The sequence below is a fragment of the Nerophis lumbriciformis genome, linkage group LG27 (genome assembly GCF_033978685.3).
Source record: "Nerophis lumbriciformis linkage group LG27, RoL_Nlum_v2.1, whole genome shotgun sequence".
NCBI lineage: Eukaryota > Metazoa > Chordata > Actinopteri > Syngnathiformes > Syngnathidae > Nerophis > Nerophis lumbriciformis.
Genome location: NC_084574.2, coordinates 1625839 through 1639931, shown reverse-complemented (window position 1 = coordinate 1639931; position 14093 = coordinate 1625839). Strand labels below are relative to the sequence as shown.

General features: G+C 39.4%; 1 protein-coding gene across 1 annotated transcript in view; it reads left to right on the top strand.

The window, feature by feature from the left end:
* Positions 1-6140: 6140 nt before the first annotated feature.
* The window catches only part of chtf18 (CTF18, chromosome transmission fidelity factor 18 homolog (S. cerevisiae)), a 55582-nt gene continuing 47629 nt past the window's right edge, over positions 6141-14093 (top strand). The window contains exons 1-4 of the mRNA XM_061923054.2: positions 6141-6439; positions 10076-10150; positions 10231-10360; positions 10420-10606. Coding sequence (XP_061779038.2) covers positions 6352-6439; positions 10076-10150; positions 10231-10360; positions 10420-10606 — 480 coding nt within the window. The 5' untranslated portion in view covers positions 6141-6351. The remainder of the gene's footprint in view (positions 6440-10075; positions 10151-10230; positions 10361-10419; positions 10607-14093) is intronic.

The following is a 14093-nucleotide window of genomic DNA, read 5'->3' as shown; positions in this document are numbered from 1 at the left end:
TACAAACTTTTCCGTGTTGAAGAACCATTACGTTTGTAAATGGAGGCACCACTGTCAATTACAGAAACCCCAAATCAATGTAAAGATGAATAAAGTTGTAGAGTGTACTCATTCAGACAATGTGAGAGCAGGTGGGAGGAAGTCCAGATCAACTGTCGGCTGCTGTTTGTCCCACCGGAGGAGCAGCAGATGGCGACAGCCTGACGTCACGCACATCATCATCATTAATCTCACTAATGCACACCGACACACGCAGGACTACGCGTCAAAACTCCGGCAAAACCTTTGTGTGCGCTAACTTACTGGGAAGATGAGGTAGTTGCCTTTTAAACACTGGCAAATGATCCATGAATATAAAATAATATTGCATCGCAAGGCTTGTGTGTGCGAGACATCTTCTTATTTTGGGCCTCAAAAAAAGTCTCAAAAAGAGAAGAAAAAAAATAGAGCGAGTAGAAATAGCAAAAAAATAAAGTTTTCAACCGCCAAGCAGCATTTTTGTTAGGAATATAGTCAAACCTGTCTATTGTGAACACTCATGGGAAATAGTCAATCTGTCTGCTTTAGACAGGTGGCCATTATATGCAGGTTGGGAGACAGTTTAAAGCCAGGCTTTGCATTGTGGTGGTAGACAAGTAGCCATTATATGCAGGTTGGGAGACAGTTTAAAGCCAGGCTTTGCATTGTGGTGGTAGACAAGTAGCCATTATATGCAGGTTGGGAGACAGTTTAAAGCCAAGTTTTGAGGCAGTAGACAGCTGGCCACCAAACGCAGGTTGGGAGTCATTTCAAAGCCAGGCTTTGCGGTGGTAGACAGGTAGATAGCTACTATACATAGGTTGGGAGACATTTTAAAGCCATGCTTTGCCGTGGTAGAGGTGGCCACTATACGCAAGTTGGGAGACAGTTTAAAGCCAGGCTTTGCGGTGGTAGACAGGTAGATGGCCACTATACGTAGGTTGGGAGTCATTTCAAAGCCAGGCTTTGCGATGGTAGACAGGTAAATGGCTACTATACATAGGTTGGGAGCCATTTCAAAGCCAGGCTTTGCTGTGGTAGAGAGGTGACCACTATATGCAGGTTGGGAGCCATTTTAAAGCCAGGCTTTGCGGTGGTAGAGAGATGGCCACTATACACAAGTTGGGAGTCGTTTCAAAGCCAGGCTTTGCTGTGGTAGACAGGTAGATGGCCACTATACGCAGGTTGGGAGCCATTTCAAAGCCAGGCTTTGCGGTGGTAGACAGGTAGATAGCTACTATACATAGGTTGGGAGACAGTTTAAAGCCAGGCTTTGCGGTGGTAGACAGGTAGATGGCCACTATACGTTGGGAGTCATTTCAAAGCCAGGCTTTGCGATGGTAGACAGGTAGATGGCCACATACGTAGGTTGGGAGTCATTTCAAAGCCAGGCTTTGCGGTGGTAGACAGGTAGATAGCTACTATACATAGGTTGGGAGACAGTTTAAACCCAGGCTTTGCGGTGGTAGACAGGTAGATGGCTACTATACGTTGGGAGTCATTTCAAAGCCAGGCTTTGCGGTGGTAGACAGGTAGATGGCTACTATACATAGGTTGGGAGACAGTTTAAAGCCAGGCTTTGCGGTGGTAGACAGGTAGATGGCCACTATATGTTGGGAGTCATTTCAAAGCCAGGCTTTGCGGTGGTAGACAGGTAGATGGCCACTATACGTAGGTTGGGAGTCATTTCAAAGCCAGGCTTTGCGGTGGTAGACAGGTAGATAGCTACTATACATAGGTTGGGAGCCATTTTAAAGCCAGGCTTTGCGGTGGTAGAGAGATGGCCACTATACACAAGTTGGGAGTCATTTCAAAGCCAGGCTTTGCGGTGGTAGACAGGTAGATGGCTACTATACATAGGTTGGGAGACAGTTTAAAGCCAGGCTTTGCGGTGGTAGACAGGTAGATGGCCACTATATGTTGGGAGTCATTTCAAAGCCAGGCTTTGCGGTGGTAGACAGGTAGATGGCCACTATACGTAGGTTGGGAGTCATTTCAAAGCCAGGCTTTGCGGTGGTAGACAGGTAGATAGCTACTATACATAGGTTGGGAGCCATTTTAAAGCCAGGCTTTGCGGTGGTAGAGAGATGGCCACTATACACAAGTTGGGAGTCATTTCAAAGCCAGGCTTTGCGGTGGTAGACAGGTAGACGGCTACTATACATAGGTTGGGAGCCATTTCAAAGCCAGGCTTTGCTGTGGTAGAGAGGTGACCACTATATGCAGGTTGGGAGCCATTTCAAAGCCAGGCTTTGCGGTGGTAGAGAGGTGACCACTATATGCAGGTTGGGAGCCATTTCAAAGCCAGGCTTTGCGGTGGTAGAGAGGTGGCTACTATACGCAAGTTGGGAGACAGTTTAAAGCCAGTCTTTGCGGTGGTAGACAGGTAGATGGCCACTATACATAGGTTGGGAGCCATTTTAAAGCCAGGCTTTACGGTGGTAGAGAGATGGCCACTATACATAAGTTGGGAGTCATTTCAAAGCCAGGTTTTGCGGTGGTAGACAGGTAGATGGCTACTATACATAGGTTGGGAGCCATTTCAAAGCCAGGCTTTGCTGTGGTAGAGAGGTGACCACTATATGCAGGTTGGGAGCCATTTTAAAGCCAGGCTTTGCTGTGGTAGAGAGGTGGCCACTATACGCAAGTTGGGAGACAGTTTAAAGCCAGGCTTTGCGGTGGTAGACAGGTAGATGGCTACTATACATAGGTTGGGAGCCATTTCAAAGCCAGGCTTTGCTGTGGTAGAGAGGTGACCACTATATGCAGGTTGGGAGCCATTTTAAAGCCAGGCTTTGCTGTGGTAGAGAGGTGGCCACTATACGCAAGTTGGGAGACAGTTTAAAGCCAGGCTTTGCGGTGGTAGACAGGTAGATGGCCACTATACGTAGGGTGGGAGTCATTTCAAAGCCAGGCTTTGCGGTGGTAGAGAGGTGGCTACTATATGCAAGTTGGGAGTCATTTCAAAGCCAGGTTTTGCGGTGGTAGACAGGTAGATGGCCACTATACATAGGTTGGGAGACCATGGTTGGAGTGGTTGGAGCCATGATGAACTCACATGTTGGTGGTAAGCGTTGGATTAGTAAACATAAAGGATGACACATTTTAGCCTATGAATATTACACTTCCAACTACAGAAAATGTGTAAGTTGTAAATGTTTTTTTTAATGACGTTTTTGAGAAAATGCTAACGTAAAATGTGTTTGTTGTTTGTGGTACAGTACATGCTATAATAGTGTCTCTCTCACACACACACATACACACACACACACACACGACTAAACCAAAATGTTACTAAATACATAAGAAGTTAGTCACCAGTTACACAGTACTTGCGTAGTTTCTTTCACTGAATACTTACACTTACTTAAGTCATTAGTTGGGTGACTACAAAAAAAAAAGTGCAGCTAAGTTTTTAGCATTCTAGTATTAGCATGATAGCTTTTTAGATCATTTAGCAATGTACTCCTCAGCTTAAAACACCTTGTTACTTGACGAATGTTGCCTGATAGCATGCTAATGTTAGTATGCTAGCTTTTCTTACTTTCTTTTTTTAGCTAATTTCGTAGGTAGACACCTCAGTCATATTTTGGTACTTGATGGATGCTAATGTTAGCATTTTAAACGCATTTTCAGGGAGCAGACTTGAGAGTATTATTGTTTTGGTACTTGACTTGAGGTGTTTCGGGTGTGTGCGACCGCTAGGTTGGAGGGACTATACTTAGCATGCTAACATTAGAATACTAGCCTTTTTTTTTTAGCTTATTTATCAGTGTCATATATTTTGGTATGTCACTAATTGTAAGCATGCTATTGTTAGCATAGTATTGTTAGCAAGCTAGCTTTTTTTTTTTTTTAGCATAATTTGCTCATACTTTTTCTTACTCTATGCTTTTTGGCCAACGTGCTAACTGTTAGCATTTCAGTTCAGCTTTGGCTTTTCAGCATTCACACTAAATTATAATTCATCTTAAGTATTACGAAAGAGAGCAATTTAACAACAAGAAAATAATCATGTAATAAGGTGTAAAAGTCACTTATTCAATGTTCATTTTATGCCAAAGTTATTATGTTCCTACCGTACTGCCTGTGGTCAAGTGATGAAAGTACCAGTGGAGGTAAAGTCAGTAAGCACTTTTTTTTCTTCTTTTGGTACAAGTTAAGATAATGGTGATAAATGAGTCATCAAAATAAAATAAAACATTTTTTGTAGGTTAGATAAGTTATTTAAAAACTGCTCATGCTCACTTCACCAGTGCATACTTGCCAACCTTGAGACCTCCGATTTCGGGAGGTGGGGGTGGGGGCGTGGTCGGGGGTGGGCGGGGCGTGGTTAAGAGGGGAGGAGTATATTGACAGCTAGAATTCACCAAGTCAAGTATTTCATACACACACACATATATATATATATATATATATATATATATATATATATATATATATATATATATATATATATATATAGATAGATATCTACATCCTGAAAATATGCAAACAAAACTGTGTTTAGATCATTGATACTTCAAACTTGCATAAATAAATCTTAAGGAATATAACATAACTTGGCTTCTGAGAGCTTCAAAATGTAATGAATAAAATGCTAAAGTTGTTGATAAACAAGCAATTATATTAATAATTAAATATGGTCATTTTAAACGAATTATTATGATAATTTAAAATCAATTATTTCAAATATGTTTATTTTAATGTATAATTCTATGGCTGGATGTAATAAGGAGTCACGAAAAAATACAAATAAAAATACAATTAATTTTGATGTTTTTAGCAAAATATAGTAAAAATGTATTTAGTTTTTTTTTTTTTTTTTTAATTAATAAATATATTTATTTTTAGGTTAGATAAACATAATAATACAATTTATCTCTAGTCTGGATGATTTAGTTCTTGTCACCCTGTTGTCCTCCCGTCATGAAAAAAGGCTGTCCTCACTCAGGTCCGCATGGAGCTGGAGGGGGCGTGGCTTCCAGCTCCGGCTGAAAATCGGGAGATTTTCGGGAGAATATTTGTCCCGGGAGAGGTGCTGAATTTCGGGAGTCTCCCGGAAAATTCGGGAGGGTTGGCAAGTATGCCAGTGCACTATTATATATTAGTCTTGCACACATCAGTTATTTAAGTACTGGTTGATATTTTTAATTAGTTGTTAATTATTCATTAGAGATGTCCGATATTATCGGCCGATAAATGCTTTAAAATGTAATATCAGAAATTATTGGTATCGTTTTTTTGTTATCGATATCATTTTTTTCTTCTTTTTTTTATTTTTATTAAATCAACATAAAAAACACAAGATACACTTACAATTAGTGCACCAACCCAAAAAACCTCCCTCCCCCAATCACACTCATTCACACAAAAGGGTTGTTTCTTTCTGTTATTAATATTGTGGTTCCTACATTATATATCAATATATATCAATACAGTCTGCAAGGGATACAGTCCGTAAGCACACATGATGCTGCTCCACTAATAGTACTAACCTTTAACACTTCATTTGACTCATTTTCATTCATTGCTAGTTTCTATGTAACTGTTTTTATATGGTTTTACTTTATTTTTTATTCAAAATTGTTTTATTTTTTTATTTATCTTATTTTATTTTATTTTTTAAAAAGGACCTTATCTTCACCATACCTGGTTGTCCAAATTAGGCATAATAATGTGTTAATTCCACGACTGTATATATCGGTATTGGTTGATATCGGTATCGGTAATTAAGAGTTGGACAATATCGGATATTAGCAAAAAGCCATTATCGGACATCCCTGTTATTTATTGTTTACATTAAACAAAACAGCGCCCTCTGCTGTAAGAAGTTTACAGCACGTGGTATTAAAATTAGGCATTTTTACATTAATTGATTGCAACTTTTTTTAGTAGATTGCACAGTACAGCACATTTTCGACAGGTCGAACACGAAATGGTAAAACCCCAATAAGTCGTTCAACTTGTTTAAATCGAGGTCCACATTAATCAATTCGTGGTAAACATGAATGGTATACATTATAATTGCCACTAGATGCTATTTTTGTTGATTAGCTCCGTTGTCTCAAAGTGAATCTTGCAAAGAATAACGCAAAGAAATGAACAAAAAATATCCGAGTTTGCTTCGCGGTGCATGCTGGGGGGTGGGAAATGAACCCTTGAGACGACCAATCAGCGCCCAGAGCTCTCTGCTAACCCGGAAATGGAGAGTCAGAACTGAAAAATAGCCGGGAAGTGAACTTTGTCGACAGAGTTGTGAAGTTTCAGAATATAGTCAACAATTTAAAGGAAGATTCATGCATATTTACTTCTCTTTGTCAACCAGCCGCCATGGATGAATATGATGAACTCTTTGAAATTGAAGACAACTTCGAGGAGCAGTTCGCCGATGAGTTGGACGCGTTGGCCCAGTTGGACGGTAGGACTACAAATAATATCTAGTTTAGTTAACTTGGACGGTAGGACTACACATGGTGTCTAGTTTAGTTAACTTGGACGGTAGGACTACAAATAATATCTAGTTTAGTTAACTTGGACGGTAGGACTACAAATAATATCTAGTTTAGTTAACTTGTATGGTAGGACTACAAATAATATCTAGTTTAGTTAACTTGGACGGTAGGACTACAAATAGTGACTAGTTTAGTTAACTTGGACGGTAGGACTACAAATAGTGACTAGTTTAGTTAACTTGGACGATAGGACTACAAATAGTGCCTAGTTTATTTAACTTGGACGGTAGGACTACAAATAGTGACTAGTTTATTTAACTTGGACGGTAGGACTACAAATAGTGACTAGTTTATTTAACTTGGACGGTAGGACTACAAATAATATCTAGTTTAGTTAACTTGGACGGTAGGACTACAAATAGTGACTAGTTTAGTTAACTTGGACGGTAGGACTACAAATAGTGCCTAGTTTAGTTAACTTGGACAGTAGGACTACACATGATGTCTAGTTTAGTTAACTTGGACGATAGGACTACAAATAGTGACTAGTTTAGTTAACTTGGACGGTAGGACTACAAATGGTGTCTAGTTTACTTAACTTGGACGATAGGACTACAAATAGTGACTAGTTTAGTTAACTTGGACGGTAGGACTACAAATAGTGACTAGTTTAGTTAACTTGGACGGTAGGACTACAAATAGTGCCTAGTTTAGTTAACTTGGACAGTAGGACTACACATGATGTCTAGTTTAGTTAACTTGGACGATAGGACTACAAATAGTGACTAGTTTAGTTAACTTGGACGGTAGGACTACAAATGGTGTCTAGTTTACTTAACTTGGACGATAGGACTACAAATAGTGACTAGTTTAGTTAACTTGGACGGTAGGACTACAAATAGTGCCTAGTTTAGTTGACTCGGACGGTAGGACTACAAATAGTGTCTAGTTTAGTTAACTTGGACGGTAGGACTACAAATATTGCCTAGTTTAGTTAACTTTTTTTTTTAACTAGGCACTAGGGCCTAGTTTAGTTAATTTAGGGTCATCTATCTCTAAAGTATCATTCATTGACAGAATTCAAAAGCCACATTTCATTCATAGAGCTTGATCCATCCTACTCTACAATATATCACCGATTGTTTTCACTATGTAAAAAAGCGCTTTGAGTCACGAGAGAAAAGCGCTATATAAATCCAATTCCCTTCACTCGTGCTTTTTATTTTGTTTTGACCATTTTTCACTTGTATATTTGCATTTAAAGCCTTTTTGTAGTTGATCTCACTGACTAGTGTGACTTTTTTCACCCTACAGAGAAGTCCAGAATTGTTTTTTTTTATTACTTCAAAAAAAGTTTTTCAATTATAAAAGCCAAGTATCCTTAAACATCAGTAAAACTAACATGAATATGCATGCATGTTCCAAATAAACACTAACTCAACTCATCCAGTGCGTATTACACATCACAAGTTACTAAAAAGTATCCATTTTATTGTATGGTATTTTAATGTACCGTATTTTCCGCACTATAAGCCGCACCTAAAAACCACAAATTTTCACAAAAGCTGACAGTGTGGCTTATAACCCGGTGCGCCTTATATATGGATTAATATAAATATTTATTTTCATAAAGTTTCGGTCTCTCAACTACGGTAAACAGCCGCCATCTTTTTTCCCCGTAGAAGAGGAAGCGCTTCTTCTTCTATGGTAAGCAACTGCCAAGGTAAGCACCCACCCCCGTAGAAGAGGAAGCGCTTCTTCTTCTACGGTAAGCAACCACCCGCCCCCGTAGAAGAAGAAGCGCGCGGGTATTACGTTTCATTTCCTTTGTGTGTTTACATCTGTAAAGACCACAAAATGGCTCCTACTAAGCGACACGCGTATAACGCCAGAATTTAAACTTAAGGCAATAAGTCACGCCGAAGAACACGGAAATAGAGCAGCAGCAAGAGAATATAACATAAATGAATCAATGGTGTGTAGGTGGAGGAAGCAAGAAGATGAACTGCGCCAGGTAAAGAAGACAAAACAGAGTTTCCGAGGGAACAAAACAAGATGGCAACTGTTGGAGGACAAACTCGAACAGTGGGTTGTTGAGCAGAGAGCAGCAAGCAGAAGTGTCAGCACCATCACTATTCTGGATGATTTTAAAGGTGGTGCTTCTTGGTGTTTCCGGTTCATGAAAAGACGCAATCTCTCCATCCGCACACGGACTACTATTTCACAGCAACTGCCTAAAGACTTTCAAGAAAAGCTGGCTACTTTCCGTGCATATTGTAAAAACAAGATAGCTGAAAAAAAGATCCGGCCAGAGAACATTATCAACATGGACGAGGTTCCACTGACTTTTGATATTGCTGTGAACCGCACTGTGGATACAACGGGAGCACGTACGGTGAATATTCGCACCACAGGGAATGAGAAGTCGTCCTTCACTGTGGTTCTAGCTTGCCATGCTAATGGCCAGAAACTTCCACCCATGGTGATATTCAAAAGGAAGACCTTGCCAAAAGAGAACTTTCCAGCCGGCGTCATCATAAAAGCTAACTCGAAGGGATGGATGGATGAAGAAAAGATGAGCGAGTGGTTAAGGGAAGTTTACGCAAAGAGGCCGGGTGGCTTTTTTCACGCAGCTCCGTCCATGTTGATATACGACTCCATGCGCGCCCACATCACAGATGGTGTCAAAAAACAAGTGAAGCACACAAATACAACACTCGCCGTCATTCCGGGTGGATTAACCAAAGAACTCCAACCGCTGGATATTGGTGTCAACAGGGCATTTAAAGCATGACTGCGAACGGCGTGGGAACAATGGATGACCGAAGGCGAACACACATTCACTAAGACAGGGAGACAGCGCCGGACGACATACGCCAACATCTGCCAGTGGATCGTAAATGCCTGGGCAGATATTTCGGTCTCAACTGTGGTCCGAGCTTTCCGGAAGGCAGGATTCACAGAACTGCTGAACAGTGACACTGACTCCGATGACTTCGACGAGACGGAGCCGGCCATTTTGGATCCCGTATTCGCCCAACTTTTTAATTCGGACACCGTAGGAGAAGAATTCGAGGGATTTATGAATGAAGAATAACTTCAGAAAGTGAGTGTTATGTTTATTTTGTGTGTTGTGACATTAACGTTCGAGCAACATTAAGTTATTGATGTTGCTATTGCTCTGCACTATTTTGAATTTTACTATGTTTGTGATTGCACATTACCGTACATTTTGGGAGTGAACAGAGTTGTTAGAACGCTGGTTTTTAATATATTATTAAAGTTTGACTGACCTATCTGACTGTTTTTTTGACATTCCCTGTAGCGCAGTTAGATGCGGCTTATAACACGGGGCGGCTTATAGGTGGACAAAGTTTTGAAATATGCCGTTCATTGAAGGCGCGGCTTATAACACGGGGCGGCTTATGGTGCGGAAAATACGGTATTTGACTTTACTTCATTGTATTTATTTTTTAAATATGGCCGTGATGATGCTGCAAACATCAAACTGCTTATACAGCTTTTTCCATATTATTATTAACTGAGGCACTGCAAATTTTTCCTTTTAAAATGTTTATTTTTTTAATTATTTTTTTCTTAAGATGACATTTCCAAGCCAGCAAAGCGTCCGAGGCAGAATGCAGGCGATGACGCATCTGACACAGAACACCCGATCAGTAAGTTGACACCATCACACTTCACTTTTGGTGCTCCGTCTCTCCATTTGCACCTTAAACCACCTCCATTTGTATTGAAGCTCCAAAGGTAAAGCGCCAAAAGCAGGATGCGGGTGTAGTGAAGCGACTTTTCAACTCGTCGCGGAGTGATGACATCACACCGCCACCCTCCCCAGAGCAATACGAGGCACCTGGCGGCGTCGTCGTCGGGTAAAGCGACGTGCGTAAAGGATCAATGTCGGTATTTCTCAACACCTGTGATCTTCCAGGTCTTCCTCAAACGCTCTGGATGTCAGTGGCTTTGCTGCGATCTCCGAGTCTCCAAGGCGACCTGCGGCCGTGGCGACCCAATCGCGTGTTCTGAAGAGGCCGCCGCCAGAAGGTGACTTCGTCACGGTCACTGACTCAACGGGGAGTCGCGTCTATCTTCGCCAGAAGGACACAGAAGCAAACGAGGTGAAATGCAGCGCTAATACACTGCATAAGCAAAAGTAGTTTCCACTTTGTTGATATGATGTACTCTCAATCAATCAAACTTTATTAGGGCCCGCATGGCCCATTGCATAAGGACTCCCAAAGGGAGTCCTTATACAATGGGACATAAGGACCTATTGAATTTGTAAGGTTTTATTCTTTATTATTATTCTTCCGCACTTTGCAGCTTTGCGCTGTAATTTGACCCCCTTAACATACTTCAAAACTCACCAAATTTAACACACACATCAGGACCTCCAAAAATTGCCTTTTAATGAAAAAACCGAACCCCAAAATTCAAAATTGTGCTCTAGCGCCCCCTAGAAAGAAAACTGCCTCTAACTCCCAGTAAGAATGTCATAGAGACATGAAACAAAAACCTATATGTAGGTCTCACTTAGACCTACCTTTCCTTAATTAATTTCCTCGGGCAAAAATCTACAGGAAGTTGGCAATTCCCCCTTCAAGACAAAAAAGTACTAAAAACAGTAACTTTTGCCTTTTTGAGCTGTATTTTGACCCCCTTAACATGCTTCAAAACTCACCAAACTGAACGCACACATCAGGACTGGCAAACATTGCAATCTAAAGAAAAAACCTAACCCCAAATCTCAAAATTGCGCTCTACTGCAATTTTTTAATAAAACGCAAAAAAAACTGCTCCTCGGAAGAAAAAAATGACAAAACTGCCTGTAACTCCCACTGGGAAGGTCGGAGAGACATGAAACAAAAACCTCTATGTAGGTCTCACTTAGACCTACATTTCATAAATTGACAACCCCCAGCAAAAATCAACAGGAAGTTTGCTATTCCCCCTTCAAAACAATTTTTTTTGTAAAAACCGGTCACCTTCCTTCAAAAAACGATCTCCTCTGAGCGCGTTTGTCGTTTCGCCTTCAAACTAACACAGGAGAGAGATTGAACCCTTGTGATTACAATGACAGAAGCGCTTTTGTTCTAACTGCTCCGGTTTTGATTTTATGACCCTTCAAAGACCCGCTGCGCTGATGCTGCTGCGCTGCTGTTTTTTTAAGATGGCTGCTTAAAAGCAGGAAGCACCAACGTGCCCACACAATGCAGACAAGGTAGGTACACTAGACAAAAGTCTTGGGACACTTCAGACTAAAAGTAGACAAAAGTAATGGGACACTTAGGACTAGCACTGGACAAAAGTATTGGGACATTTAGGACTAGCACCTGCCAAATATGCGGGCCCGACCAATGCTGCTTGCAGCTTTAATTTATATTGGACTTTTCACACGCGGTCCAGTTGCAACTAGAGATGTCCGATAATAGCTTTTTTGCCGATATTGTCCAACTCTTAATTACAGATTCCAATATCAAGCGATACCGATATATACAATGGTGGAATGAACACATTATTATGCCTAATTTTGTTGTGATGCCCCGCTGGATGCATTAAACAATGTAACAAGTAGTGATGGGTTGATGAGGCGTCATGAAGCGTTTTGACACATTGCAAAACCGTATTGATACTGTGTCGATACTGTGTCACTAAATACTGACATCTGCTGGACGTTAAAAATCCCTACAGGCAACCTATGGACCGACTCAACTGACACTGATTTGATGCCCTAGTACAGGGGTCACCAACCTTTTTGAAACCAAAAACTACTTCTTGGGTACTGATTAATGCGAAGGGCTACCAGTTTGATACACACTTAAATAAATAAATATATTGTCATTTGTAAGTTACACATAAGTGTGATTTAAACAAGAATAGCTAAATAAATACATTTATATATATAAAAAAATGGGTATTTCTGTCTGTCATTCCGTCGTACATTTTTTTTTCCTTTTACAGAAGGTTTTTTGTAGAGAATAAATGATGAAAAAAACACTTAATTGAACGGTTTAAAAGAGGAGAAAACACGAAAAAATTTAAAATAAAATTTTGAAACATAGTTTATCTTCAATTTCGACTCTTTAAAATTCAAAATTCAACCGACAAAAAGAAGAGAAAAACTAGCTTATTTGAATCTTTTTGAAAAAATTAAAAGAATTTATGGAATATCATTAGTAATTTTTCCTGATTAAGATACATTTTAGAATTTTGATGACATGTTTTAAATTGGTTAAAATCCAATCTGCACTTTGTTAGAATATTTAACAAATTGGACCAAGCTATATTTCTAACAAAGACAAATCAGTATTTCTTCTAGATTTTCCAGAACAAAAATTTTAAAAGAAATTCAAAATACTTTGAAATAAGATTTAAATTTGATTCTACAGATTTTCTAGATTTGCCAGAATATTTTTTTTGAATTTTAATCATAGTAAGTTTGAAGAAATATTTCACAAATATTCTTCGTCGAAAAAACAGAAGCTAAAATATTTATTATTCTTTACAATAAAAATAAAAATAAAAATTTACTTGAACATTGATTTAAATTGTCAGGAAAGAAGAGGAAGAAATTTAAAAGGTAAAAAGGTATATTTGTTTAAAAATCCTAAAATCAATTTTAAGGTTGTATTTTTTCTCTAAAATTGTATTTCTAAAAGTAATAGGAAGCAAAGTAAAAAATAAATGAATTTATTTAAACAAGTGAAGACCCATCCATCCATCCATTTTCTACCGCTTATTCCAAGTGAAGACCAAGTCTTTCAAATATTTTCTTGGATTTTGAAAATTCTATTTGAGTTTTGTCTCTTTTAGAATTAAAAATGTCGAGCAAAGCGAGACCAGCTTGCTAGTAAATAAATGAAATTAAAAAAATAGAGGCAGCTCACTGGTAAGTGCTGCTCTTTGAGCTATTTTTAGAACAGGCCAGCGGGCGACTGATCTGGTCCTTACGGGCTACCTGGTGCCCGCGGGCACCGCTTTGGTGACCCCTGCCCTAGTATATACAATAATATAAACCAAGTCATTGTATTTCATTTAGGATTATTTCATATCTTCATTTAAATAAAAATATATTTTTATCTTTTTTAGATACAGTCAATAAATAATGTGAACATGTATCATAACATGGAAATCTAAGAGAACGTGTTGTGAATGATTGTGGACTGGGAATTTTTTTAATTTTATTTTTTTTTACACATTTTTATAAAAAATTTTAAAAAAAGTTTTTCCGACGTATTACATTTTAGACGATTTCTCTTCTTAGTTATTATTTCTCCGGCTGTAGAAAAGAGCCGCTCACAGGGCACAGAGGAGGCGTCAGTGCGACACAGTTGGCGTATCGGTCACGTGACCAAAACAGCTCATGATCGGTCACGTGACTTTCTAAAAGCGGTACGCGCACCGACACAGGGTTTTGCTCTATGAGCTCGACGCATGCGCCGATGCATCGGTGTTGCCGGACCCATCACTAGTAACAAGGTTTTCCAAAATAAATCAACTCAAGTTATGGAAAAAAAATGCCAACATGGCACTGCCATATTTATTATTGAAGTCACAAAGTGCGTTATTTTTTTTAACATGCCTTAAACAGCAGCTAGGAATTTG